The 25,405-nt window shown below is 37.8% G+C and overlaps 3 protein-coding genes across 5 annotated transcripts in view; 2 read left to right on the forward strand and 1 right to left on the reverse strand.

The window, feature by feature from the left end:
- Positions 1-4,871, forward strand: part of gsr (glutathione reductase) — a 5,945-nt gene extending 1,074 nt beyond the window's left edge. For all 3 annotated transcript variants that reach the window (XM_055030826.1, XM_055030825.1, XM_055030827.1), the window contains 11 exons: positions 803-829; positions 921-1,009; positions 1,809-1,878; positions 2,035-2,182; positions 2,257-2,311; positions 2,387-2,486; positions 2,570-2,821; positions 3,537-3,648; positions 3,726-3,857; positions 3,996-4,129; positions 4,220-4,871. In XM_055030826.1, the coding sequence (XP_054886801.1) occupies positions 803-829; positions 921-1,009; positions 1,809-1,878; positions 2,035-2,182; positions 2,257-2,311; positions 2,387-2,486; positions 2,570-2,821; positions 3,537-3,648; positions 3,726-3,857; positions 3,996-4,129; positions 4,220-4,369 (1,269 nt within the window). In that variant the 3' untranslated portion in view covers positions 4,370-4,871. The remainder of the gene's footprint in view (positions 1-802; positions 830-920; positions 1,010-1,808; positions 1,879-2,034; positions 2,183-2,256; positions 2,312-2,386; positions 2,487-2,569; positions 2,822-3,536; positions 3,649-3,725; positions 3,858-3,995; positions 4,130-4,219) is intronic.
- Positions 4,872-5,748: 877 nt separating this feature from the next.
- slc30a9 (solute carrier family 30 member 9) lies at positions 5,749-15,661 on the forward strand. The gene is made up of 18 exons (XM_055031125.1): positions 5,749-5,856; positions 6,271-6,411; positions 7,580-7,777; positions 7,899-7,946; positions 8,057-8,156; positions 8,329-8,421; positions 8,565-8,647; positions 9,135-9,193; positions 10,068-10,135; positions 10,814-10,972; positions 11,311-11,446; positions 11,539-11,578; positions 11,672-11,743; positions 11,972-12,079; positions 12,191-12,356; positions 13,171-13,300; positions 14,210-14,323; positions 14,422-15,661. The coding sequence occupies exons 2-18, from the start codon at positions 6,312-6,314 to the stop codon at positions 14,464-14,466; spliced, it is 1,719 nt and encodes a 572-aa protein (XP_054887100.1). The 5' UTR covers positions 5,749-5,856; positions 6,271-6,311; the 3' UTR covers positions 14,467-15,661.
- Positions 15,662-18,980: 3,319 nt separating this feature from the next.
- On the reverse strand, positions 18,981-24,260 carry grxcr1a (glutaredoxin and cysteine rich domain containing 1 a). Its single transcript, XM_055030892.1, has 4 exons — positions 23,738-24,260; positions 20,972-21,211; positions 20,832-20,897; positions 18,981-19,293 (listed from the first exon to the last, which is right to left on the reverse strand). Exons 1-4 carry the CDS (start codon positions 24,134-24,136, stop codon positions 19,117-19,119), a joined length of 882 nt encoding a protein of 293 aa, XP_054886867.1. The 5' UTR covers positions 24,137-24,260; the 3' UTR covers positions 18,981-19,116.
- Positions 24,261-25,405: the final 1,145 nt, after the last annotated feature.

The raw sequence follows: 25,405 nt of genomic DNA on the forward strand, positions 1-25,405 counted from the left end.
ATTATTATTATTATTATTATTATTATTATTATTATTATTATTATTATCTAGCGTTCTGGCATGCCGCGAGTCTCTAATCCACCATAAAACACCATATCTTAATTAACCCGAGGGAATTATATTTTCTGCCATTAAATAAATTACTATAACTAGTCAACTGTGAGAACTGGAAATGATAGTGTGGATGCTGTTTCTGTTTCTAAGTAAACATGTTGAACTTTTATTTTGCTCATTATTTTAATATTGTAATTACTAAAATATACTTTTGTTCCTTCCTGTTCTTCTTCAGTTTATTTTATTTCATCACCCCAGTCCAACAGCCCAAAAAACATTAAGTTTAATTAATTAACATTGATTAATTAATTAATTGTGGCAGTGGATAGAGTAGTCCTTTTTGCAATGTAAAGGTTGTAGGTTAGTCACCATCAATTTATTCACTTTAATATTTCATAAGGGATGCCAGTTATTCAGCGATATGTACATTTATTTAAAATTGAAAAAGTCCAGACTCCTGCTCTAGATTATTTGTTTGCTTTGCTTTTGAGTTTAGAAGTGCCTCTGCTAATTTATTTGATAAATTCCTGTTTGCGGGTTTGGATTTGTTGCATGATATAATTCTCTTTTTTCTGTCCAGTTTTGCTTTAAGCCAACACTGACTCCTTGTTCTTTATACTCTCAAGTACATTATAGTGTAAATAAATCCACATTGCTTAAATATATTGTCTTTTAATTTTCACATGCATTTAGAAATTGTTTACTCAGATTGCATGACATTTATATGCTTGTTTTAATATTTTCCCAGGTCAACGTTGGATGTGTTCCTAAAAAGGTAGTTACTTTCTCTTACTCATGCGATTGGTCATGTTTGGACTATTAGTCTGAAGAAATTTAAATCAGACCATCTTTTTGTGTTTTCACAGGTTATGTGGAATGCAGCAGTTCATGCTGAGTATCTGCACGATCACAGCGATTATGGCTTTGCAACTGAAAAAGTTCATTTCAGTTGGGAGTAAGTTTCACTGTCTGTTCTGTCTCTGGATCAATTTTTTGTGGTCAGCTGCAATGAGCTCTTTTGAAAGCTTGGAGGGACGTTATTGAAAGAAATCAGTGTTCTTTCACAAGCACAATTCCTGGCTTGAATGCTCTTTTGTTTTTTTTTTTGTAGTTTTTTTTTGGTCTCTTTTGCCCACTTCTCTGTTTGCACAGAGCTTAGTTGAGTCATCATGACCGTTAAAGAAAGATCTATGTAAGGAGTGTTATTATCCGACATGAGCAAACTTAAGGTGTTTCCCTCAATATGCTTCCATTTCAACTCCACTGCTGTTTATGTAAATTACATGGAAGAGTGGAGGAAAGTAAAAAAAAAACGTAAAGGTTTTCCTAAAAAGAAAAATGAACGATACCATGAGAAATATAAATCAGAAATCTATCACTGATTCTATACTCTGCAACATAAGGAAAGGAAAAGTCAACGTTTGTGCGAAGATGTAATTGCAACAGGTTTTAAAAGAATTTCATGAACCCAAACCTCCATCTTTATTCACATTTATGTCTGAGAGATGAATAGTACTCAATTTGGATTATAAGCTACTGTTCTACTGCCATACAATAGAAATCCCTCCAAGCTTTGCAACACTAACAGAGGTTCAATAAATTAAACGAGGCGTGTTCAGAGAGAATAATACACCCCCCTCATTTCTAACTTAATATCTGACAGGTTCCAGGTTAAAGGTTGATTTGTTATGTTTACCTCTCAGGACAAAGAGTTTTGTCTCTTATGCAACTAACTTATTTATTTGTGTTTGCAGGACTCTTAAGGCCAAAAGGGACGCTTACGTTTCTCGCCTGAACCAGATTTATCGCAACAACCTGGACAAAGTGAGTTTATCATCTGTCAATGTTTAGCCTACAATTTTTGTGGCAAGTTAGAATTATTTCATCTGTTGTTTATTTATTTATTTTTTTTTCCCCATAATAAAAAGATAAATAAATGTAACATGGCCTCATGTTGTAGTTCTTGCTGATGTTTTCCAGGCTAAAATCGAAATGATACAAGGCTACGCCAGATTTACAGATGACCCTGAGCCCACCGTGGAGGTCAATGGTAGAAAACTGACAGCGCCTCACATCCTCATAGCCACCGGGGGTCAGCCTTCTGTTCTGAGTGATGAAGAAGTTCCAGGTTGGAATGGTGATGAGAACTTGTTTTGAAAATCTTGAACTTAACATTTAAACATTTTTGTGTTCTAATTTCAGGTGCAAGTCTTGGCATTAGTAGTGATGGTTTTTTTGAACTTGAAACCCTTCCAAAGTAAGGTTTTATATGTTTTAAAAAGATTTTTGGCTGCTGTAGTTATCTGGAAATAAGAATCTTTTTCCTCATTAGGCGCAATGTGATTGTAGGCGCTGGCTATATTGCTGTAGAAATGGCTGGCATCCTAGCCACCCTGGGATCCAAAACATCCCTTGTCATTCGACAAACAGGAGTAAGAAACAGACCAAACTTATGAAACAGTGACGTTCCTACAATCTATGACCGTGCTACAAGTTGTGAATGCTCTCTCTGTAGGTTTTGAGAAACTTTGATGCATTCATAAGCGCAAATTGCACCAAAGAACTCCAAAACAACGGCATCGACCTGTGGAAGAACTCTCAGGTGAAATCTGTGAGTAAGACCGACAAAGGTCTTGAGGTGACGATTGTTACCAAAGACCCAGAGAAGAAGAACGATGAGAAGATCAGCACCATTGAGGAAGTGGAGTGTCTTTTGTGGGCCATAGGAAGGCAGCCCAACATTTCTGGGCTGAACATCGGCAGAATGGTAACAATTTACACAAGCAGTGCCGGCCACATTTATAGGCAGTTCTGGTAAAGATTTCAAGAAGGCCTTACTTTTTTTTAATTTTATTTGGAAAAGTACACATTTTACTTACTGTGCATTTAGTTATTGAGGGAAATGTCATGTTAACATACAGGGAGTTTATAGATTAATGAATTAACTTTGTCATCCTTGGTTATTACAGCACTTATTTCTCTTCTATAACATTTCAGAAGTTTGGAGTGTGCCAATAACATGATTTCCTCTTCAATCCATCCCATGTGTCTTAAAAATCAAACAAATATTTGCTCATTTTCTTTTTTGTTAACCATTTTGGTGTTGATTTTTGGTTAAGCAACATAATTAGAAGTTCCTACAAACTCTAATCAACTAAGAAAAGTAAACTTCAAATATCCTGCAGTTATCAGAGGGACTGGTAGATGTCCCCATACCTGTGGTTTGCTTAGAAATTATTTCTATTATTTCTTAATGTGGGATTTTTACTTCACTATATAAATACATTTATTTTCTGCTCTGTAAAGGTACAAAGTCTAGCTATGTTCCAGTGACCCACATTAATTCAGTTTCTCCATCAGGTCAAATAATTGAAGTTGGCAAAAGAATTTGGCGAGAAAAAGCATAAATTATTCTTTTTTTTATTTAAATTTTTTAGTTTAAGATTGCCTACTGTAAGTGTGATCTTCCTTTTGTCTCCCAGGGTCTGGACACTGATGAAAGAGGCCACATCATCGTGGATGAATTCCAGAACACCTCTCGGCCAGGAATCTATGCTGTTGGGGATGTTTGTGGCAAAGCTCTTCTCACACCTGGTAGGAGACAACAAAAACGACAAATCGCTTTGTAGCAAAGTTATTTAAAGTTCACTGTTATTTTACTTGTGGGGCAGTTGCCATTGCTGCAGGCAGAAAACTTGCCCATAGATTGTTTGAGGGGAAGAAGGACTCCAAGTTGGACTACTCCAGCATCCCCACAGTGGTATTCAGTCATCCTCCCATAGGTACCGTGGGCCTCACAGAAGGTGACTACTCCTGTATCCTAAATGATTTCACTTCCAGCATTTTCTATTATCTAATATTTTGGTAAATATCCCAGCATTCCTAGATTTACTGAGCAAACCAGAATGACAAATGCTTCCTTGTTTGTGTTCTTCTCTCAGAGGAGGCTGTTAAAGCCCATGGAAAGGAGAATGTAAAGATCTATAAGACATCTTTCACGCCGATGTATCACGCCATCACGAGCAGGAGGAGCCCATGCATCATGAAGCTGGTGTGTGTGGGCAAGGAGGAGAAGGTACGAGATCTCTGTTTTTGGTGACTACATTTTTTTTTTTTATTGCTTTTCAGGCACAAAATTTTAACTTGAACCATCTCATCTTTGCAGGTGGTGGGCCTGCATATGCAGGGCCTTGGCTGTGATGAAATGCTGCAGGGATTTGCTGTTGCCATCAAAATGGGTGCGACCAAAGCAGACTTTGACAACACTATCGCCATTCACCCCACCTCGTCCGAGGAGTTTGTCACGATGCGTTGATGCAGACATCGTCCCCAACCCATTTGTTTCTCTATACCATGTAGAGCAAAACCCCAGACAATAAGTCCAGGACCAGAATATTCTCTCATCAGAGTGATGACTTGTGTCACGAAATTGATTATAATCTTACATTTTTTGCATTTAAGTGACCTTAATTGTAAACAGTGTTTATATTTTTCACAGATTATATATTTTACCTAAACAACCTTAAATTCAGTTTTGATTCTATTGAATTATGTGGTGGGTCTTGACTACTGATTAAACACTCTGAATACAGTACAATGATGATGAAAGTAATGAATGTGCAAAGATTGCTGTCAAGAAACTGCCTGAATAACCAAACAATAACACCTCCTTGTGTTTCTGTTTGACTTATTGGTCATTTATGTAATTTATAATAAAGCCACAGCTGCCCTTTGGAGCACCATTTTAATGCAAAGTCAGGATCTGTATTCTTTGTAGTATTCTACAGATGCAATAAACCTGCATATTTCTTTCTTAAGACTTGAGATTATCTTGTCGCTTGGTGACAACACCCTTTTCTGTTATTACACTGTTAAGAAGCCCTTCCCTTTTCTATTTGTAACTAATTTGGGTTGGGTAACGGCAGAAGCACTCCTTTCATGCTGACTAATATTAGTGCTTTAACACATTATTTTTCTTCTGTTATAAGATATGTTAACAGACTTCCTGCAAAAGCTTCCTCTTTTTTGTGGTGTGCATATTGCTGAAAAACTGTCAAAAAAGTTTGATAGTTTCACTTAAATGTTATATGCATTTACATAATGTATAAGTGCTGTGAAGATCTTTACAATATTTATTCTTTTTTTTAATTTCTACAAATTACACTAAAGGAGAAAAAACTTAGTTTCTCATGCAAATGTGCTGGAGTTATTCTTTAAAGCAGATTTAACTGAATCTTATATTCAGTTGCATGCAATAAACATGGCCAGGCATGTTCACAAACATGTAATGCTGGAAGACTTAAAATAAATTAACCCCTTATTGTAAAATTATGCTACTGCAAAGACAGTAGATTTTAAAAAAGAGCTTTTTGCATCATATTTTAAAACTTTCTATACTAGGTAAGTATAATATTGTGACCTTTTAAGGGAACTATCTCCATGTTCTGTAAGTTTATAAAAAAATATACTTATTTTATATCATGATAAAGGAGGTCATTCTCTTCTGATAGTCGTTTTCTTTTTCTTGTGTTACGCAATACTCTTTTTTTAAAGTTAATTTGTCTTTAAAATTATTGTCAAAAAACACAAAAAAGAAACTTGACTTTCCACAGCCTAGTACGAAATATCGCGACATCATCTGATTCCCTCATAAACTCATGGTCACTCGCGCGGGATCTCCTCACTGAAATGTCATAGGTCACGTGACTAGATGTGTTTTTTTCTATAGTATGTCTGAAGCGGCGTTACGATGAATTTGTAAAATGGGTTCATACCATGTAGAGCAAACTTCAACGTAAAAAGGTATTTCATTTTTGAGACATTTTTTAATAAACGCACCCGTTACTCAGTTGCTTCAATTTAGTCTGAAATTTAAATGTTAAAGAGCACCTGTTATTTCCAAGGCTAGTGACGTTAGCTGATCAGGCTAGTTTGCTATGTAGCTCTGTTCCCACCGGGTCTGCTTAACGAAGCAGAACAGAGCTAGCCGACAAGCAGAAGCTGTCATTTTCTGTTAAATGAAAAATACTCAGTTTTACCATGACTATCAGTTTAGTTTAACGTCTTAGTTTGTTTTTAGCCACGCTAACGTTGCTAACTGATGACACTGTCTGAGGATATTTATTAACGTTAATCTGTTTGAAAGGTGGCTGGGTTAAGTTGGCAGCCTGGTAATACTAACACAACTGTGACTGGGATGTCTGTGAATTTACAAAGCACATTCCTGCACTTCAACACCAAGCCCCGCTGCAGAGAGGATGTTCCCCAGCCTGGCCCACAGACCATGGCATGTCTTCTGCAGAGTGTCCCTGCAGCACAGGTCCTCGCTGTCCCAGTGGTGTCATAGGTTTCCCCGAGGTAAGCTTCTGGATGAGTTGCTTGTTACTGTTGTATCTACTTTAAATCTGTTTATTTTATTTTATTTACTGTGTGTTAAAAAAAACATCTGGAGCCTAGCCAGACTTTTTATTGTTATTATTATGTAAACCAACTCATTTAAGATCATTTATGTCACTTTTAGAAGACTTCACGATTACTCTTTCTACTTGCTTTATTGTTGTCAGTTGATCTTGAATTAAGATTTTTCCTCCCTAGCAACCAACAAGGCAACTAATCACTTCTTTTGTGTTAATCTTTTTATTTCTGATTATTTTTCCCTCTCGCATCATGCATGTTTTAAATGAAATTCTAGTTTACTTCTCTCTTACAAGAAAGAACAAATATAATTTTTAGACATTTACTTTTGTTGTAGTACTCTATAAAGGGCAGAATGACAAAATGAATACCAAGACTATTGTGTATTTAAATGATTTAGCAATAGTTAAATTATCTAGACTGTGGTACATATGTTTGAGAAATGTGATATATCACAGTTATGCAGTCATACTTACACTTTGCCTGCTGATAATGCATGCTTCCCATCTGGCATGTTGTTGTGACCAAAATACTTCCAATGACAGTTAGGAGCATTGTTAACAAAGAGAAAAGTGACAAGACTATGGATATTATCACAACTGCATTGTTTTCCAAAATAGTGGTGATACTATTATATATTTGTATTATTAATTTTGCTGCAACATAAAAAGTTTTTGTTTTTTAAGTAAAAGCACTTTGATTCCTGTCTAAATGTGTTATTTATATTTTTGTATAAATTCTGTTACATAAAAACCTGATATTTTTACAGAGGGTTGTCACAATGTTTAAAGCTGTAATTTGTTAGATGTAGATGTAGTTTGAGCCATGTTACATGTTCAGACCAGACTTTGTCTCAGCTCAAAACCGCTTACACAAAACTTTCAGAAACTGCACCAGAAGCTTATTGTACTTCTTATGTCACTGATATAAATATACACAAAGCATAATGAGTGTTTACCTCAGTAGGCTTTTTAAACTACGTATATGTTGTAAAGGCCTGCTGTGGATATCTCTACTTAATTGCCTGTTATTTTTTACTGTCATTGTAATTTTTCATGAAAAGAAAACACACCATTGCATATTATATTTAATGAGCCGCTGTGTTGCACAGGTTGGCAGTTTGGAGGCACACACAGCTTATGGCTCAGCCTTCCTGACTGCCGTGTGGCCTCTTTGGGGCTCACATCAGTGCAGTTCTCCTCTACCTCTGGTGATAGTAAAGATGGTCCTCCAAAATCAAAATCAACTGATTCCCCTTCAGCAGAGAGAGTGGCGACTGGGGCTGCAAAAGTCACCACAAATTTATCAGGTAAACTTTTGCATATGCAAACTGCTTCATCATTTTTTTTTATATCTGACTGGTTACATGTTCAAGTATTATGGAAGTTTAAGCTTGATTATTATTTCTATTAATATCTTTACTTCCATAGATAAAGCACTTCAAGGACTGACAAAAGTTGAGGCAATTCAAGTCAAAGGTAAAAGGTCACATTTGTGTGTTCCTGTTAGATTTTGAATTGTTTCCCTTGGTAGCTGATTCAGACTGAAATTATTTTGTCTTTTTATTGCTCTTTAACTTTGCACACAGTTCGAGCTGTCCTCAAAAAAAGGGATTATGGAGCCAAATACACTAAGAACAACTTTATCACTGCTGTCAGAGCGATGAATGAGTTCTGTCTCAAACCAAGGTGATTCCTCCGTCTTGTATTTTTATAGAAATATTATGGAAAATCAGAAACTGTTCTAATTCTGTATGCAACACAGAAATAGTTAATAATTGAGCATGCTTTTGCAGTTCACTTGAACAGATTTCTGTAAGTCTGTTGACATTTTTTTGCACTACTCCTTTTGTCCTTGCAGTGATCTGGAGCAGCTCCGGAAGATCAGAAGGCGCAGCCCCCATGACGACACAGAGGCTTTCACTGTGTTTTTGCGGTCAGACGTGGAGGCCAAGTTAGTGCAAAATTTTTCTGTTGCTCCTCCAAAACATCCACAGAGAATGATATCAAATCTCTTCAAACAAGTCATTTATTCAAACAGTATTTATATTCTCTTTCGTTGGTTTATGATTGTATTCTTTTTTTTCTCACTGTCAGAGCAATAGATGTCTGGGGAAGCAATGAAGCTGTAGACCGAGAGAGGAATCTCAGGAAAAAAGTGGAAAGAGAATACCAAGAGAGTAAGTTTAACATTTGCTTCTTTGTGAATAAACTAAAAGCACAAAGTTTTCTCTATTCATAAAGGCTGCATAAAGAAATACTCAAAATATGGTTATTTTGTAATGTAGGTAGAAAAACAACTTGAAGTCCCAATTGTAAATGGTTTCTATAACTTTTCAGATAGGATTTAAGCGTTTGTTGGAATAGTACTTAAATCTTTAGGTAAACTGCTGGAGCCATTCCTGTCATAACCACACTAATATTCACATCATGTACAAAATTGTCAAAAAAAGTCAGATTTTTTTTTTTTTAGTTGAAGTTCCCATTTTAGGCTACATGTTTGAAATATTGGTAAAAATTTTGTTTTTTCATCCACATAATAAATATTACTAACCAGATCATCTCTCAGCTGATACTGATATAGTTATCTATTCCCTCTTTTGCTATGAGGTTGCAGAATAAGCTTAATTTTGGCTTTTGTTTGACTCGTTGTCTGTTTATTTGCAGATATTTTTCGTAACCAGCAGCTGTTAAAGGAGTACAAAGACTTTTGGGGAAACACTAAGGTAAGAGGTTTTTTGTTCCACACTTTTGGGGGTATTTTGTTGTAAACTTAATTTCCTATCTCATCATCTAAATGTTCCAACCATTCATCCATGTTTCCATTTGTTTGCTCGACTATTAATTTATCCATCTGTCAATTTGTTTTTCTGCATATCCTTTAATCCATTTTTGTTCATTTGTAATCCATCTTTCATTTGTTTATCACTTCGTTCATTTGTCATATGTTCATCCATCCATCTCTCCCTTTGTTTTTCCAGCCATTTGTTTTTCCATCATCTGTTATATTTTGTATTCAAAGCCTGGTTTCTGTAGAAAAACCTGCTGTAAACTCACATTAAACTGTTGTATTTCTACATTAAAAATTAACCAATGGACCTTTGAAATGTTGCAATGTGACACTCTACTGTTGTTAATAGCTACATTATTATTGATATGGTAATGTATAGTAACATTCAGTAACATTTGTGCCGCTGTACCACAGTTAATTACTCGTAGTTGTGTTTGAGTGACCTTTGTCCCGATAACTGAGGTCACTGCATCTTTTACACATGGGGACATTCATGTTGCCCCCTGTCTTTGCTGTATGGTGTTGATGTTATTTCAGTGACTGCGCTGTACCTGGCTGGTATGTGGTGGTATATTCTACACTCTGCTGGTTTGTTTGGTCAGAGGAGCCATCTAACCTGCTGCCCTTTGAGAGGACAATAGAGACAAAATGACAAAATGCTGTTTAAATTTTCTAATATTGTCATTGTTATTATTGATATTGTTGTTGTTATTATAATAGGCATTCTGATTGTTAAAAATAATTATCAGGCATGTCGAGATCATCCCTTGAAAACCATTTGTATTTTTATTATTTTTCTCTTTCTTAAGCCCCGATCTGGCAAGAGAGCAACATTTCTGCAAGGTCCAGGGAAGGTGGTAATGGTGGCCATCTGCATGTAAGTTTTTCTCATATTTACTGAATTGTCTGAGCTGTTGCACACACAGCGGCAGGTGCCGAATTACAGTCTGTGGGGTCACCCAGAATCCTAAGAAAGCATTATGGTGGAATATGGGTGATGTAAATAAATGTTTTACAATGATGCATAAAAAGGCACCCTGTTGTACTAAAATTCTCTGGATATTATTGGGATTCCTATTATGCACAAATGAATAAGTGTTCAAACCTATTATAAATTATGTAAATCAGAAAGAGTCCTTTGTTGTGACTTCCAAAACATTTTTATGTTAAAGCTCAGACTTTTTGAAAACTTTGTATATAGAATTTAATATTTGTGAAGTGGAAGGAAATCTATGTATCCCTGTTTAATAAGAATAATACATGTGGTTGTTTTTAAACGGGTGGGAACTTGGAAACTTGGCGTCACATGAGCTTCTGCTGCCTATTGGATTAGTGAGATTGTGTTAGAGGACATGTGAAGTCACATGAAGCCAGACAAAGCACGAGACCTAAAGATTTAATCAGTAAATTCATCAGAGGTCCAGTGATGCGTCAGATTAGCTTCCAAAGCATTCTTCTAAAAAACATGTACATGGTTTTTGCTAATATGTCATTTAGCAAAATATATGTAAAATTTGAGTGTTTGGCTTCATGAATCTCTATTTTGTGTCCTCAGCAATGGCTTGAACTTCTTCTTCAAGCTGCTGGCCTGGGTCTACACCGGATCAGCCAGTATGTTTTCTGAGGCCATCCACTCTCTGGCCGACACCTGCAACCAGGCTCTGCTCGCCTTGGGAATCAGCCAGTCTGTCCGAAACCCGGACGCCATTCATCCGTAAGCAGTACACCTCTCCGAAAACAAATTAAAAAACGTGGTTCCTTGTCTGCCATTAAAGAATTTTAAATTACCTTTTTAGTAAAGAACAAATATTTTGTAGGAGTTTTTATTCCTTGAAACACTAAGCATGCTCTGTCTGCACCCTAGGAAAAATATGCTATTTGAATATTTTTTGATTGAGTGACAGTGGGAAAAAAAAAAAAAAAACTTTCACAAGAAGTTAGGAGTAATGAGTGATCTGTCTGAACTTTTCTTTACAGTCTGTATGTATAGACACACCTGGTGTTGGTAACTGAGTAGACATTGCTAGTCTAAGTCTCGACTCCATGTTTCAGGTACGGCTTTTCAAACATGCGCTACATCGCCTCCCTCATCAGTGGCGTGGGTATTTTTATGATGGGAGCAGGTCTCTCTTGGTACCACGGCATTATGGGATTACTACACCCAGAACCAATTGAGTCTTTGCTCTGGGTGAGTGTCTGCTCTGAATACTAATATTAACTTAACTCTGTGAAGTCATAATTTCTAAACTAACGAAAGCATTTCACATATTAATTTTGCAGGCTTACTGTATTTTAGCGGGCTCTCTGGTGTCTGAAGGAGGTTGGTTGCTTTGATAAAATGTAAGATTTTATTATCTTTAGCTGAAGTTTTCCAGTTTGAATTGAAACATGTTTGTTTGTTTTTCTTTCTCAGCCACCTTACTAGTTGCAATTAATGAGATAAAGAAGAGTGCCCACAAGCACGGGACGACTTTTTATGAATATGGTATGCACATTTTGCATTTAATTATGTGACAAAGAGTTTGTTGTTGTGATTTCTGGTCATTACAAAAAATACAGCCAACTATCTTTATGAAAGAAAGCGAGTTTCTGTCAGATTCCCCCAATTATTTAAATCTCTGTTACCGAAACCTTTCATTGGTGAAAACATGTGAATTATGAGCTGCTGTGTAAAAACATGTTTTATAAAAATTCTTATGTGTCCTGTGTAAAGTCATGCAGAGTCGAGACCCCAGCACCAATGTGGTGCTGTTGGAAGATGCTGCTGCTGTGTTGGGGGTCATCATCGCTTCTGGCTGTATGGGACTCACCTCACTCACAGGTGAACACAAATATACTATCTCCCAAGTTGTGATTTTCATATCAGCCATTTGGTCATTGTTTGAATTCCTGTAGTCCAAAAACCTTCAGTATGGAACTGTCTTTGTCCCAGGTAACCCGTACTATGACAGTCTGGGCTCCCTCGGCGTGGGAACGTTGCTGGGCGCTGTCTCGGCGTTCCTGATCTACACCAACACCGAGGCCCTGCTGGGCCGCTCCATCCAGCCGGAGCAAGTCCAGAAGCTCACAGAGTTCCTGGAGAATGACCCGGCTGTTAGGTAAGAGCAGAGGTGGGTAGAGTACCCAAAAAGTTGTTCTGAAGTAAAAGTCTCACGACTTCAACGTATTTTTACTCAAATAGAAATAAAAAACAGTCATCCAACAAGTTAGTCAAGTAGAACAATATTCCTTAAAAAAGCTTTCTCAAGTGTTGGAAAAACTGATCATAACATCTGATTTAATATTTTATAATGATGTCATCAAAGCAAATGTAACGAGCTACTACCCACCTCTGGTCAAAGACATCAAACTGTGGCGTGGAATGTCCACATCACACCGCAGTCCACTCCTCTAAACAGAGGAGTGGACTGCATTACGTTGCTGCATTTCTTTTTGCAGCAACGTAACCCAGAGGTTCGCCACGTCGACTTGGAGATACTGTAGCTGGGGGAAATGTCCCGCTGCACAAAGAACTTTAGCAGAAGGAATAGAGAAAGCCAAGCCCACCTGCCACTCTGACCATCTCCACCACAGATAAACCTTACACCAGTTCACTCCCAGGGGATAAACATAGCATCTTAAACAGTAATTGTTTGAGATGCTCAGATCGTCAGCAGAGAGCAAGACTGTCAAACATCTTACTGAATCTACACAGAAGTCCTTCCAACATAAAAGGCAGATTTATCAGGGTGTTTCTGTACAACGCCTGAGCCTCAGTTTGTTTGCTGCTTGTCTTTGCTATATGATTCAGCCCTTGTAGCCCTTTGCTTTAGGAAGTAAAGGTTATCAGATATTTTTCTGCCTGTGATTATGATTTGCATGGCAGAAATCCTGCATGTACTGAAGTTTTACAGCCGTATGTTTTGCACACAGAGCCATCCATGACGTGAAGGCCACAGATATGGGACTGAGTAAAGTGCGCTTCAAGGCTGAAGTTGACTTCGATGGCCGAGTGGTGACACGGTCTTATCTGGAGAAACAAGACATTGACCAAATCCTTAACGTAAGCTTTCTCTTTCTATTTTGTTGTTATTAAAAAAGATCATGCTTTTTCATATTTTTTATTTCATGTTTTGATGGCCTTTTTTTCTGTCAGTAGCTAGCTAAACATGTTTGGTAAACATTTATGGTGATTTTTGTCTCTAGCCAGTGGTTGACCAATTGGCTTAACTTGCCAGAATAACTGAGATGTCCATTTTAATAAGTCAAATTAGAAGTGTTTGTATTCAGATGACAATATTTAGATTTAAGTAAGAAAAATTAGAGGGAAGCCCTTATAAATTTTCAAACAAAAAAGCCAGAGTAATCAGAATGTCAGATGAGTCTGAGGGGAAAAAACAAAAACCAAAAAGACTTCGGTTCAGTCATGAGTTTGAAAGAAGACTCTGTTCCTGTAGGATTCAACATAAAAACTAACAGTGTCTTTAGAACGGCTTTAGTTTAACTGCAACTTTTATTTGAGTTTTTCTCTTTTTAAATCTGATTAGAGATTATGCTCATGTACAAACCTTATTGCAATTTAAAACAGGATGACAAAATTAGTTTGGAGGAAAGCTTCTAACACTTCCATAAAATAAAAAAATAATGTGGTTCCCCATTATCATTAGTCTTGATAATGGAGAAAAAACCTTAGTTAACTGTCATTCTTAGTTACCGAGCAAAGATCTGTGATTTTGACTCAACCAGTGCTTGTTGACCATCGTCCATCATCTGTCCTAACTAGACAGAAGTCTCTGCCATTTTATACCAGTGTCACCGCTGAACGGCGTTACCGCATTGTCTCAGCAAAGATCTGTGAATCTTCAATCAACCTCCACACTGCCTGATGTCACAACGTTTGCATTGTTTACTGCAGTCATCAGGGTGTGAAATGGATCCCTCAGCCGTGGCATTGTTTATATTGTGTCTCCAGGACATTCAGCAGGTGAAAACACCTGAAGAGTTGGAGAACTTCATGCTGAAACATGGCGAGAACATCATTGACACTTTAGGGGCTGAGGTGGATCGCCTGGAGAAAGAGCTGAAGGTAGTGAGGGAGGAAGTTGTTGAAGTTGTTTTTTGTTGACGTGTGCATTAGAAAATATATCAGGGGAGATTTGTAACTGTCTTCATTTCTTTTCGCAGCAACGTAACCCAGAGGTTCGCCACGTCGACTTGGAGATACTATAGCTGGGGGAACGTCCCGCTGCACAAAGAACTTTAGCAGAAGGAATAGAGAAAGCCAAGCCCACCTGCCACTCTGACCATCTCCACCACAGATAAACCTGAAGTCTTACACCAGTTCACTCCCAGGGGATAAACATAGCATCTTGAACAGTAATTGTTTGAGAAGCTCAGATCGTCAGCAGAGAGCAAGACTGTCAACCATCTTACTGAATCTACACAGAAGTCCTTCCAACCAGCCACTGTTTGCTTTAGCTTACATTCCTCTGTGTTTGTGTCTGGATTTTAGCAAGGTCAAAACTCGGAACAGGACCAGTATCAATTACTACGCTTGTGCGTTAATCTTACGTGTGAACCACAGTGATAGTGTTTCCTTCACAAGCGCAAAGGAAACTCGAGCTCCACGTATTTAAACAGGACATATTTAAACGCTAGTCACTGTTTGTTTGTTTGTTTTAATTTGAAGTCTTTTTGAGGATTGCTCAGTGTTGCAGGTTAATGAGAACTACAAGATTTTAAAGCTTGAAGAAAAACAATGAATCGGATTAAATGGGTGTGAAGTTTCTCATTTGATTTCTTGTGGGAGTGAAAAATGAACCAGAAAGACCAAAAAAATCAGCAGTAATTTATTATGTCTTTGTGATATTTTATTGGAAAAAAAAAAGAAAAAATACAGGTACAGCTGAAAATGTGAAGATTACAATTTGATCCCCAGAAGTTATTGCATAGGTTTCCTTTTTGCTTTAAACTGATCAGCAGGTGAAAGATGAAACCTTAAAACGGAGTGGAATTATTTTTCCCCTTTCTTGTCTTTTTCAACAAAAAGCACAAAACCGCTTAATCTTTTCCAGATTTCATTAAAAGCAAACCTCCCAACAGTTCATTCTACAGTGAATTATCAAAAAAATCTATCCCCTATTTTAGTATTTCTGCTGATTATTCTTAAAAAAGAAAACAATTCAGCATAAATGCACATTTTTCTTTTCTTTTTTAAATTCTTTGTCAGCACACAGTTGCACCTGCAGCTCAGAAACACCTGCCACAAGCTTCCTCTGCTTCAGGAGGTGGGCCGTAGTCGTATGGCTCTGTTCATGGACGATGGTTTTATTATTTTTTTTTTTTGAAGGTGTCAATAGTTAGATATTTTACTGATATTGCCACTGCTGAAGGACATAGAATAAATTTGAAATAATTTATTGAATCATGGTGTTTTATTCTGTTACTGTCGGTGACATTTCTCATGCAAGTTGTGCGATTAATCAGCAGTTACATAGGGGACCCATATGTGCATTGATTGTCCACAGGATAACATTTTTATCTTATGTAAAATGCCAACTTGATTCAAGAAATCTAAGGAAATACAATGGGATGCATGTGACCGGAACGGCAGGGCAATTTGCTGTTTATATCTATGAAGATTTTGTATGACTTGAGTTTGCTGACATGAATTAAATGGGTCTTTAGGTACACAGAGTCCTCTATCAATGCACATGTTGACTGGTTCTACCTGTGTAAGTTATTGTCAGCTTTTTAATGTCATTTTGAACTTTGAAGCAAAGTGTGGTTGAATCTCGTAAGTTGGGCCCTTTTTAATCGACAATAATTTGATTCAGAACAACTCTGGGCACAAGGAGGGAACCATATGGGCCCTATATTGATTGTGTAATTTGAAGTTATGTTGTTTGCATAGTACTTAACTGGGTTTTCTGATAGAAATAATACTAAACCCAAAAGTGAGACTCATAAAAGAAATCTATCATCTGGCCAGGACTATTTAGTGCTTATTAAACCAGAGCAACATTAATTTTGGGCCCACATGTATGTTTTAGCTTCGTAAAAATTTGCAAGACAGTAATGTGCTTCATGTATGAGTCTTTTGGGACTTTGAAACAAACAAAAAAAACTGATCATGATGTAGACGGTATCTCTTAAGGTAGACGGTATCCTATAAAATCCTATACAGGCATTTTAGATGTGGCTCTAATGCAGCCTGTGCAAAACTTCACATAATATGCAAGAATTTATTAAAGACCAGAAAGACACAAATATTAAATGTTGGGTTTAAGTTGTTCATACCCAACTTTAATGTGATTGAGACCCCATTTACTAAATCCAACCCATATCAGTAATACAAACATAAAATGAAAAACCTTTTTAGCTAAGAAAGTTGACACTCGGGTTTTGTTTTTGTTTGTTTGTTTGTTTGTTTGTTTGTTTGTTTGTTTGTTTTGAAGCACTCGGCTTTTACCAATCTGGGTTGTATTTATGGGACCCCTTCAAGAAGTCCAGACTCATTTTGTGCCTAAAGTTTCTGAGAAAAATCAACATGGAACTCTCAAATTCATGTTAAATCTGCAGACTGTCAGTAATATCTTTGGTAGTTGGTGTGACACTGTGATCTGCAGATGTTTACATCTTGGGGCCCTTTAAGTCCAATTTCAAGCCTCTCTTTTAGCAGATCGGGGGCCTGCTTCCTGTTTGAACCCCAGATGGTTGACTGGAATGTAAAGCCATTAGATGGTGCAGTTGTGGGGATGAGAGAGGGGGGCACTAGCCTGTACGCTGACGTCAATAAAAACAGTCATTTCCAACCAGTCTGCGCATTGACCGACCATTCAAAAACATTACGCGCAGCACCGCGGCCGGACCACGCTCGATTACTCGACTGAAATAACCTGGGGTTTTTTTGTTTTTTTTTCGCAGATCCTCGGAGAGCGGACGCAGTGCGGACGATCCCACCATTGCAGGTTTTTAACCACTGAATGTTGTGTGAACATTTCTGGGTGTTGCGCGCATCATCGGTGTCATGTCTCGTCTTCCCATTCCCAGGTCAGCTCCGCCACTGCGCATCTCGTTTGCGTTCATATCGCCCCATCTTCACACAATACATGCTTGTTCATTGAGAGAAATAAAAAAAAAGAAAAAGAAAAGAAAATGGCAAGCAGATCACCAGGTTCATGATAGATTAGACGAGCGTCGAGACGTGTCTGCTGGTCGCCTCATCCATCATCCCATCTCCGGCAGCTGAGCGCTAACAATGACGCTTGTATTATCCCTTATAAATAAATTTTATTTTAAGCTTTTAGAAGTGTGATTGGGGGGAGGGGTAAAAAAAAAATCCTCGGCGCATCCTCCATTTGTGTTACAACCCCCTCTCCCGTCTCTTCGGCGCAATCACCCCACAGATGGGGGCGCACCGAATCTACACAGTTGGAGCCTCAGATTTTCCTCCATCACGTCAAGCCTGTGATCACAAAGCCCAGAATCTCTTAACACCTTGCAGAACTAAAGCTGAGAGCTCTCCGTAATGATCTGTGATTGTCCGCGAAGAGAACCAGCCCTCGGTGATTAAACTGGTCCAATAATGGTCGCTTGTTTGGGTTGAATCGCAGGTGGAAGAGGAGCATCCTGAAGGAGAATCATTTCTGCTGATCACCATCACCCTGCTCTACGCTTTTAGCCTCTTTACGGTGCTGCCTTGTCTAATAATGTTCAAGCAGCATTGTACAGGGCTATGACAGCATAGAGAGCTGCGCTGCGCTTCCTCCATACACCCAACGTTTGCTGCCAACCAGAGCCGGCCAGGAGCAGAAGCGAAATCAGCCGCTGCTGCCCCTAAAACCGCTTTACTTGTAATTCAGATCATAAGAATCAGTGTATTTGTACAAAAAAATTTAATAAAAATAAGCGAGTCTGCTTGGAATTCAGGCGATAGTTGTCCTTTTGTAAATGAAGCACCTTTTAGTTAATGTCTGTAAACCTTCTTCGATGACCAAAACTGTATTTTGTATGCTCAGCAAAAATATAAAACGGTTAATAAAATTAAATATAATGCATTTAAAAAAAAATTCTTTATTTTTGTTTGTCATTCATTCTTCCTCGTCTTCTAATAATACCAAGAATTCAGGTCAAGAGAGCAGAGATACAGTCATACACAAAAGACACAAGATCTTGCAAGGCCTGAAAAAACAAGTTAGAGAAAATATACTTTTTAAAAGTATTCTTATTTTTGGCACTTAAATGCACAAACATTGAGCCTAAACATTATTAGAATGATTTTAGACTAAATTAAGTTGTTTTTTTTGTCTGTGATAAATAAAGACTAAATTTCTACAGGGATTTGTATGAAATATGAGCTTCATATTTTAACTGAATTGCCTAAGTTGACGAGTATCTTTTTGAAGAGGTTCTGACGTTACTGTTTGAATTCATTTCTGTGCTTCCCTGTGAGCAAAGTTCCAGTTTGCTGCCTTCGACTGTCTGAAAACCGAGCCCTTGACTTTCACTGTTTGTCCCGAGTGTCTGTTATCCAACCGTGTCTGATGTAAGATTAGTGATGAGAGATTTGTTAATTACAACGCCTCCTCACTAACAAGCTTATGTTTCCCAGAGGGCAAGCTTGTTCACAACCCTTCAGTGGACGCTCTTTTTTTTTTTTTTTTAACAAATCAAATGCTTTAGGGAAATCCAACTGACCCAGAGATAATCAGAAAGTTTGCAGATTTTATTAGAAATTCCAGTTTTCACAATAATAATGGCCATGGAGAAAAAAAAATCCTGCTGGGTTGTGTTTCACTGGCAGTGTTGCTGTCCATTTCAGGTTCTTGTTTTTGGTCCTGAAGTGGGATGTTTGGTCCAGGCATCACACCGTCCTCACTAGCTGCAGCTAGCACAGGGCTGCAGGCCGTTCTCGTTGCAGGAAGTGCACTTTAGGGCTTTGAAGGAGTCCGTAAAGCAGTTGCGGAACACGGACATCTTGCTGCCATGGCACATTGAGCACGGGATGAAGGCGAAGCCTCCGCAGGTCTGGCACGTCTGGGGATGCTGAACCCTCTGAGAGAAGGAGAAAATGTAGTTTTAGTTTCGGGATAAAGGCTACAAATGAGGCTACAAGTGCTTTTTAACAATCAAACCTGTGAAAAAAAAATCTTTAAAATGATCATGTAACTATTTCAAAGACAAGCCTTATATATCTTTTTGCAGGCCAGTGATTTCTTTCAATGCTCATTGTTTATAAATTCAGGCAGATTTTGCAAGCTGGACTGTCAAATTGTTTGTCTTTCATTTGTAGTTACTCAAAAGTATTTACACTGTAATTTTTTTCACATTTTGTTACGCCACATACTCTAACTTCAAAGAGTACTTTATTGGGATTTCATATGATAGAACAACACAAAGGTTGAAGGGAAGAGGTAGGACATGTTCTCATTGTCCATTTGTAATTTGTTTTTCATTTGAATTGAACAAATACATTTTTTTAAACAGAGGTGTGTAGACTTTTCTATCCACTCAATGTGGTCACAAAGCTAGCATTTTGCATTGCTTTGAACATACTGTCCCCACTGTAACTAAAGTTAATGGCTGTGTCGTCGTGTGGGGAATGATTTTCTGTAACAGTAACAGGTAATCAAAATGCATTCAGAAGATGGAATACAAAATGACACATTCTTCAGAGTATTTTCAAAACAATTGAAAACAAAATATCCCTTTCCTCCATTTCACAGTTATGAACGCCTTAAGTTTATCAAACACGTAAATGTGACAAAATGAAAAAAGTTGAAAGGAGTTTATTATTTTCAAGGCCCTCAAAGTATTTTTGTTTCATCTCTTCATTTAAAAGACAGAGTACACTGTAATCCTCTCCTCATCCACTACACAGAAAATGAGTGCATTTCCCAAAATGCCAGTCTCCTACTGTTTCGCAGAATTAACATTCAAAATAGTTTGGTGTTCATGCTTGTAAACACACAATCACCAATGTTTTTGGACATTTTCAGGCTAATGTTTGCATGCATGACCTTTCAGGGTGGCACCCTTCTAATTGCCCTCGGGGCTAAAAAAAACAAACAAAAAACTATGACTTAAATGTCATTGTAGTTTTGGATCTAGTTTTAGTTTCTTGTTGGAGAGAATGTCCTTTGCTTTAATTCAAAATTAAAGCAAAGGAGGAGAAAGGCCAACCACAGCTGAGGGGGAAGCTGAAATATTTATTTTTAGGGATTATAGTTGACACCATGGAGCCAATCGCGTTGTGTAAAATCAATAAATGACGGCCCCTGTATTACAGATGCCTGGCTATTGATGTGCATGAAATTTTTAGCTCCTTTCCACATGCTTTATTGATGACACAGTCAGTGAGAAGAGGTGTTTGTTCCTGTTTGCACTCAATTCACCTCAGTGCTTTGGGATATGAAAATTTTGCTGGTATAACGATTATGCCAATAAATCTCAAAGCAAACAACTAAATTATTTATTGTTTGTCTGCATCAAACTGAAACTGGGGGAGACACACTTCTGGCTAGTTAATCTATTTGGTCACAATCTGTATTTAATAATATCATTTTCAAATCTGGCTGCAGGGGAAACCTAACCTCAATTTTTGTCAGTAGATCTTGCAGCTCTCCTGATTCGTTCATGCCAAGTATTTTCTCAGCACCCTGCAAAACAAGTACCAAACCATGAGAATGAAACTGACGCCTGGAGCTGCTACGAAACAGTGTGCGGGACTGACCCCAAGGTAGTGTCCGTCAATGAACACGACTGGCAGCGAGGGGGCTTCACCGACACGTCTGCACCGCTCCTCCAGCTCCTTCCCGTACTCGCTGTCCAGAGCGATGTTCTTCTCCACAAACTTCACCCTGTGGTTTTGGAAGATCTTCCTGACCAGCTCGCAGCGCTCAAAAGTGGTCCTTACCACACGGAAACTTGTGGTGTAGATCACTATGCGTCCAAACTCGAGTGGTAAATGGACCTGAGAAAAGTCAAAAATGAAAGGTGAGTATGTTACATCATGAGTAAAGTTGAAATTTTGCTTCTTTGCTGCACTGCATTGTGGATTGTGTTACTGTCGTCCTTCTTCCTTCCCTCCAGCTAATTAAAATACAATTAAATATGTTTTTTTCCCATTTAGCATGCATTTAATCCATCAAGAACAGTTTTAGATATTGAGACATTTTTTAAAGAGGAACCAAATTAAGCTTTTAAAATCTGAAGCATTCAATATCACATCAAAAACAAACTGAGGAATTCGAACCCATAGAAGGCATTCTTTTATAGCATACATATTTTTTCATTTCAAAGAAATGAAAAAAATGAAAAAATAAATAAATAATTGTAAACAGTGTGTCTCTATCTAAACATAAAACACCCAAATAAAATGCTTCCTTTGCTGAATCTAGTCATGATTGCCGCTTTAGGTTAATTAGAATGAATGAAATTATTTATATTTGCTTGAAGAGTGAACGACATGCTTTTCTTTTGGAGAATTGTTTTTAACCTCAGAACTCCGTAGCTGTGTCTCAAATACATGTAAAAGTTGTGAATTGACCTGTCAGAGGCTTATAAAGCTGCAACTTCATCATCTGGGTTTACTAATTTGTTAAAATGTAGAATAATCTTCATATGAGTACGTTTTTGAATTTAAAATAAGTACATAAAAGAACACTGTGTCACAGTATAAATGCACCTCATTCCAACACAGCAGCATGTCTAATCTGTACACCCTTCACCTCCACAGTCACCTTCATTAAATTTTAGTCCTGCAGCAGAAGGAAGTCCAGCTTTGCCTAATTTACATAGAAAAACTCCCTCAACTCCTGTCAAAGATCTTTAGAGTTCATCCCCTTTTCTCCTTGTCAGCAGAGGAGGTAAACAACTTCTCACTTGTTTCCTGTTACTTTTTTATCTTGATTTCCAAAATGAAATACAATATTTAATTTCATCCCCAAAGAAAACTTGAGCAATAGTGTAGTTCTTTCCCTCCTTAGCCAAGTAAAAAACTTCTGACATTGTGTTTGGTTAAAACTGCAGGATATAACCTGTATTTTAAAAAAAATATGTTTTGATATATTGGTTAAAATTATCATTATATGGTGATAAGACATATAATCTGCGGAAAAGAACTGAGCTCCTCCAGTGATCAAAATACTAACTCCAGAAATACTCCACTGAGTCAAAATCAACCAATCAGAATCAGGAGGAGGGTCTTACCACTGTCAATCACTCTAGTGTATGACCCAAATGAACTGATTTTCTAACTTGGTTTATGATAACTACATATCTACCATCTTTTTAAAATGGGATTTTCAGCCTTTTTTTGTAAATATGTGTTTTAAGTAAATCATTTGCATTGGCTGTTTCAGACTTTAAAATGAGGAGTTTCAAAACCCTGAATAACTTGTACATTTTTATGACATCATGCAGTTAGTAAGCACACAGGCTCAGTGTTGCATTGGGGTGGCATGCAGCAGACGGTGCTGTGACACTAGAAAGCAGTGCTGAATTCATTAACCTGATTAGTTTCTCCTGAAACTTAATGAAATGGATCATTAATCTTTAATTGTTGTATGAGCTCAACCTCGCTTTGGAGCTTTTATTCCAATTCCGCTCAAAAAGCGCTTTTTAAAAGTATTTATACAGCTACGACTTCAAATTTGTCACTTTACAACCACAAACATCAATACTTTTATTGGAATTTTTTATGACAGATAAATAGAGTTACCTGTATTATGACAAAAAAAAAAAAAACAATACAATGTAACTAATACTTGTATTAAACATGACTAAGTCAAAGTTTTTGTAAAACATCAATCGCTAGTGTGTAGGGTATGAATCTACTAGCCTCGCTATTATAGACTAAAACTTATGCCCACTCTTTATTGTAGCAAAGCTCAAATCAGAGACTTTATGAAGACCATCTGTTTACAGCATCTTTTAGGTTTAACTATATATTCTAAATCAGAGTTGATCTGGCCACTCTAACATGTTATTACTTTAGTTTTTTTGATTTTATTGCGCTGCCCAAACATAAACCTCCACCTGGATCTCAAACATTTTTCAACCTCTACTACAATTTCTTCCAAGAATGAAATCCACCCCACAGTATCATGGTGTCTCCACCATGTTTCATCATGGGGATGGTGTGTAGAGTGATGCCTGTTTTCCAATACACATCGAATTTTTCCAGAAGTGTTCAAAGGTCAATCTTTTTCACACCTGATCAGCACTTTTATTTAGGAGCATCAGAGTCAAAAGCCAAAAATATTGGTTTCCCCATTATTTTTTATTTCTAAAAAAGTTTGAAAGGCACTACTTTCTATTACTACTACTTTCAGTCCATTATAAAAAAATAAATGAAACATCATTAATTTTTGAGGTTGTAGTTTAGCAACATTTGAGTGGTTTTTCCAAGGCACAGCAGCTTCTATATGGAACTCAGAAAGAAAATAGTCTTAATACCACTAAGGCAATAATGTGATTATGGCCAACAGGTACTTACACCGTCAGGAAGGTTCTCAAAGAGCGCCTGACCTGCGCTGACTTTGTGTTTGACTCCTCGAACTGTCCCGTTTTTGCTGAGAATGTTGACCCTCTTGGTGGTGAACATCCAGTCCTTGGTGGCCCCGGCGTACATGAGCAGCTCATCAGGCTCACTCTCGCCGTCGTCCAGCTCCGAGCCTAGGAATCCGTGCAGGTTTCCCTGGACGTCTCCAGCTGTAGAAGGGGTGCTGGCCCGCTCGGCGTCTGAGCTGCTGGTGCAGTCTGAATCCAGGGAGTCTGAGGGCCCCTCATCCTTGAACATCTCCTTCAGGACCCGGCCACTGTTCCCTGAAGCCACACGGAACCTCACCCGCCTCTGTGGCTTCTCTGGTCCTGCTGTCACTACTGTCCCCTCCATCACAAGCTCTCTGCCACGTTACATGGTCCAGCACACTGCAGTTCAGCTCCTGCCCTCTCATTCGGAGGTAAACATTCAGCCCAGACACGGTATTTTGTTTGCCATGGATTAATACCACGTTTAATCCTCGCTGTGTGAAGGGATCTAAACACGACTGGGAGCCAGTAAGCTGCCTTGCAGTCACATTGACTCAGCCAGTAAATAATATATGCATTCCTACCATGGTAACCCAGCAAGTTTATCTCAAGTAAAGTGATAGTGTTCATTGAATTATTTATCACATTTTACGGAGTTTTCACTGAAGCTTTGACAGAAACTTCATGTTCTTAAATCAGTAGAACAAATAATTAGTCTTGAAAGAAGATTATATAACAATCTTAGATAATTTTGTGGTGTGAATGCGACAGTTTTAAATATTTTACCAATATGAAGCCAACTTATGTTTCCTGCTGCATGACAGACATCTTTAATTTGTCATTTCCAATAAAAGGTATTTATTGTACTTTATTGCAAATATTTACTTTTTGAATTTGAGCACAGTTTTGTTGCTGAAAGTTTATTAGAATTCATCCATCTATTGTCTATACCCACTTATGCGTGCAGGGTCATGGGGGTGCTGGTGTTTGTCTCCAAAGGTCATCGGGTGAGAGGCTCAACCTTAACATGATATTAACATTGAAACATGGCAGTGGTAGTGGGATGGTGTGGGCCTGTTTGAGTGTTCAGGAGCTGGAACCAATGATGTAATGTTCCCTATTTTTCTGACTATAATAAACAATGGTTGCTTGTGACTATAACAGTTTTTCAAAAACAATTACATTTGGTTTGCTGACGATGTATAGCTCATTATCTTTTGTTTGAAAAAATATATAATTTTTTTTGTGAATTTTTACATTTAAAAGAGGAAGTTTCCACTTTCATGTGAAAACTAAAGTGAAGGAAGCTTTTCCTTGTGTCTGAACTTGTAACTCACAGTAAGGTGATATTCCTCAATAGAATTCAACCAAAGGGAGAGTGCAGCTGTTCACTGAGGTTACTGGGGGAGAGCAAACAGGACTGGGCCATATAAGGTGTCACACAAGCACAATACAGGAGAGCATCTGCATGAGAGCCCATGCTTTGCTCAACAGGTGATGAAGCGACTCCCAGGAGATGTGACATATCATCTTAGAGCGGTGACAGCTCCTCCTCTTTGTGGCAGCTGATGATTGGACAGTGAGACTTCAGCATTATGGACTCAAACAGAAGGACAAACTCTACAGAGACTCG

Source organism: Poeciliopsis prolifica, unplaced genomic scaffold (assembly GCF_027474105.1).
Source record: "Poeciliopsis prolifica strain line A6 unplaced genomic scaffold, Auburn_PproV2 SCAFFOLD006, whole genome shotgun sequence".
Lineage (NCBI taxonomy): Eukaryota > Metazoa > Chordata > Actinopteri > Cyprinodontiformes > Poeciliidae > Poeciliopsis > Poeciliopsis prolifica.